This window comes from Gigantopelta aegis, chromosome 11 (genome assembly GCF_016097555.1).
Source record: "Gigantopelta aegis isolate Gae_Host chromosome 11, Gae_host_genome, whole genome shotgun sequence".
NCBI lineage: Eukaryota > Metazoa > Mollusca > Gastropoda > Neomphalida > Peltospiridae > Gigantopelta > Gigantopelta aegis.
Window position 1 is genome coordinate 13,876,449 of NC_054709.1, and position 3,592 is coordinate 13,880,040.

At 37.7% G+C, this 3,592-nt stretch overlaps 1 protein-coding gene across 1 annotated transcript; it reads left to right on the top strand.

Moving 5' to 3' along the window:
• Window positions 1-290: 290 nt before the first annotated feature.
• On the top strand, window positions 291-3,113 carry LOC121385031 (putative ankyrin repeat protein RF_0381). Its single transcript, XM_041515567.1, has one exon. It carries the CDS (start codon window positions 375-377, stop codon window positions 3,111-3,113), a length of 2,739 nt encoding a protein of 912 aa, XP_041371501.1. The 5' UTR covers window positions 291-374.
• Window positions 3,114-3,592: the final 479 nt, after the last annotated feature.

A 3,592-nucleotide genomic window follows, 5' to 3' on the forward strand; every position in this document is an offset into this window, starting at 1 on the left:
GTCGTCTTAACATTTGTAAGAAGCCCAAACTGGATTTTGTCTTCAAATAATTCCGTACGTATGAAACAAAATATTTTAGGAAATAAAATGAAATTTAACCTAGTACAAATATTATGATCATCAGAAACACGTTTAATATACACGTTTTATATATATATATATATATATATATATATATATATATATATATATATATATATATATATATATATATATATATATTCAATACATGTATCCATTCAGTCTTTCATTCCAGTGTATTTTGCTCTGTACTTCAGTTCCTGGCGGCAATCGACAATGGACTGTTTGTCTTTGGTGTTCATTGAAATGTTGTTTAAACGTGTAGAGCAGTTAGAAACCACACGTTCATAACAATGGTAGAGGCTAGAACTCCATTACACGACGCAGTAATTGAAGGGAATCTTCAAAACGTGAAAAAGCATATAGGCTGTGGTGTGAATGCTAAGGACGAAAACGGAAGAACAGCGTTAATGCTAGTTTCTTTTCATAAAAGGACAGATAATGATATTGCTATAGTTGAGATTCTTTTACAGTCTGGGGCTGATATATACGTTGTTGATAGGCACGGAGACAATGCTTTACATTATGCTGTGAAGAAACCCCATAAAGAAATAGTAAATAGTTTACTAGAGAGTGGCATGGATGTAAACAGCAGAGATGGGGATGGTAATACTCCACTGATAGCTGCTGCTCAAGAGGGATATGAAGATATAGTCGACATTTTGATTTTTCACCATGCAGATATACACATACGGACAAGGGATAACAGGAATGCTTTGTATTTTGCTTTGTGGAATAAACATGATGACACGGCCAAATATCTATTAAATGAATACTGCGGGGATGATGAGAGGTGGCCCGAACTGGAACTTGCTTGTCAAGAGAATAACACTAAGGTGGTTTATTTGTTGCTCGACTTTGAAATAATACATGAATTGACTGTTCTTAAAATGTGCATCATGAATGCTCAGAGTTTGAATAACAAAAAAGAATCCTTTAAAACGCATATAATCGAAAACGATTTGGATGTGTGTATGGTAACAGAAACGTGGTTTAAAAAAGCACATAAGACACATGATTTTATTCCAAATGGCTATTCAGGAATACGAAAAGACCGAGAAGATAACTCATATAGCAAGAAGAAAGATGTTGGTGGTGGGGTTTTAATAGTTTTTAAAACGTCACTGTCTGTCAAACAAATTCATCGTGAAGACTGTCAATCGTTTGAATTTGTCGAAGGTGTTATGAAAAACCACTTCAGTTGTAGGCTCATTTGCATGTATTGGCCTCCTGACAAAACAAATTCACCGTCTGTCTTGCAAACCTCAGTTGATAACTTTGAGACACATATCAACGCACTTGATAAACCAAATAACGTTATCATTGCTGGGGATTTCAACGTTCCTCTGGAGAATGACCAATCCTCGATGACTAAGCATTTCAATGACAAGCTCAAATCACTTGGTTTAAAACAACACATGGAAGAATTCACGCGCAACGAGGCAATACTTGATTTGTTGATAACTGATGACGCTAAAGAAATTAATGATATTAAACTGCATAAGCAATATAAAGAAGTATATACCGAACATCCGTCTGATCATATTCCTATTCATTTCAAAGTGGTTGTACAAACGGCAAGATACACGAATGAAAAGTTTAAGAAAGCTATGGAAGCGGGACTGCTGGTATCATGTGAGAAAGGATATACTCAAACAGCTCGCTTATTACTAAACTACGGAGTAGATATAGACACAGCTGATACGTCAGGAGAAACCGCTCTACATCGAGCCACAATTAATGGTAAGACGGACACAGTGAATTGTCTTCTAGCGAATGGATGTGATGTCGATAATGCTAGACAGGATGGATGCACAGCGTTATTGCTGGCTTCTAAGCATGGACATATTGAAATAGTAGAACTGTTGATAGAACAGAAAGTTAAAGTAGACAAATGTAATTATAAGAAGAAAGGTGCTTTACACTTTGCTGTACTCAATGGTTGGAAAATAATTGTACGTTGTCTTATAGATAATGGATGTGATGTGGATGCATCTACATCAGGTGGAGACACGGCACTAATGATGGGTTGTCTTAAAGGTCATATTGAGATAGTACAGATGTTGATAATACGCAAGGCAGATGCTAACAAGAAGAATGCATTTGGACGAACTGCTTTACACTTTGCTGTACTTAATGGTTGGAAAATAATTGTACGTTGTCTTCTAGATAATGGATGTGACGTGGATGTATCCACATCAGGTGGATACACGGCACTAATGATCGGTTGTTTTGAAGGTCATATTGAGATAGTACAGCTGTTGATAACATGCAAGGCAGATGTTAACAAGAAGGATGAATTTGGACGAACTGCTTTACACTTTGCTGTACTTGGCGATGATAAAACAGTTGCTTATTGTCTTCTAAAGCATAGATCTGATGTGAATGCATCTACATTATGGGGAAACACACCACTAATGTTGGGTTGTAGAGAAGGTTATACTGAGATGGTACGGTTGTTGATAACAGGCAAGGCAAATGTTAACAAGAAGAAGGCTTCTGGACTCACTGCATTACATGTTGCTGTACATAATGATAGGGAATCACCTGCACGTTGTCTTCTAAACAGTGGACGTTGTTGTGTGAATGCATGTACATCACGTGGAAACACGGCACTAATGTTGGGTTGTGAAAAAGGTTACATTGAGATGGTACGGCTGTTGATAGAATGTGGTGCAGATATGAACAGGAATAATAATAATGGAGACACTGCACTAATGTTGGGTTGTAAAAAAGGTTACATTGAGATGGTACGGCTGTTGATAGAATGTGGTGCAGATATAAACAAGAATAATAAGAATGGAGACACTGCTTTAGACATTGCCCATCACGAGGGTTATAGTGACATTGTGAAGGTTTTAGAACACAGCATGAAAGATACACACACTGATACTGTCAGCATGGGAGATACACACACTGAGACTGTCAGCATGGGAGATACACACACTGAGACTGTCAGCATGGGTGATACACACACTGAGACTGTCAGCATGGGAGAAACGTCTTTATATACTGCTGAACAAAATGACTAGTCTGACATTGCTGAGCTCTGGAATATAGGTAAGAAAATAAATGGGAGCGGGGGGGGGGGGGGGATACTGCCAGGTAAGACCCCCCCCCCCCCCCCCCCCCTTAACCGAGCTAAGCACTTTCATGTTCATACATACAACATATAACAACATATAGACAAAACATGGATTTAAAAATGTAAATATATTAGTTAATGAATATTATATGAGTTTAAAATTGAATGCCAATTGCCAACCATTAACGGGAGGCGAAATATTACGTACATAACATTACTATTAAATTTTTTTAGACCTAAAATAAGATTAAAAGGAAACACAACAGCGCGCAGCCTATCGATATTCTACAGTGAATACCAGCCATATGCGGCTGATGTCATTTCATTTCATTTCAACTTATTTTCGTGCTTGTATCCATTTAAGGTTCAAACACGCTGTCCTGGGCATACACCTCAGCTATCTGGGCTGTCTGTCCAGGACAGTGG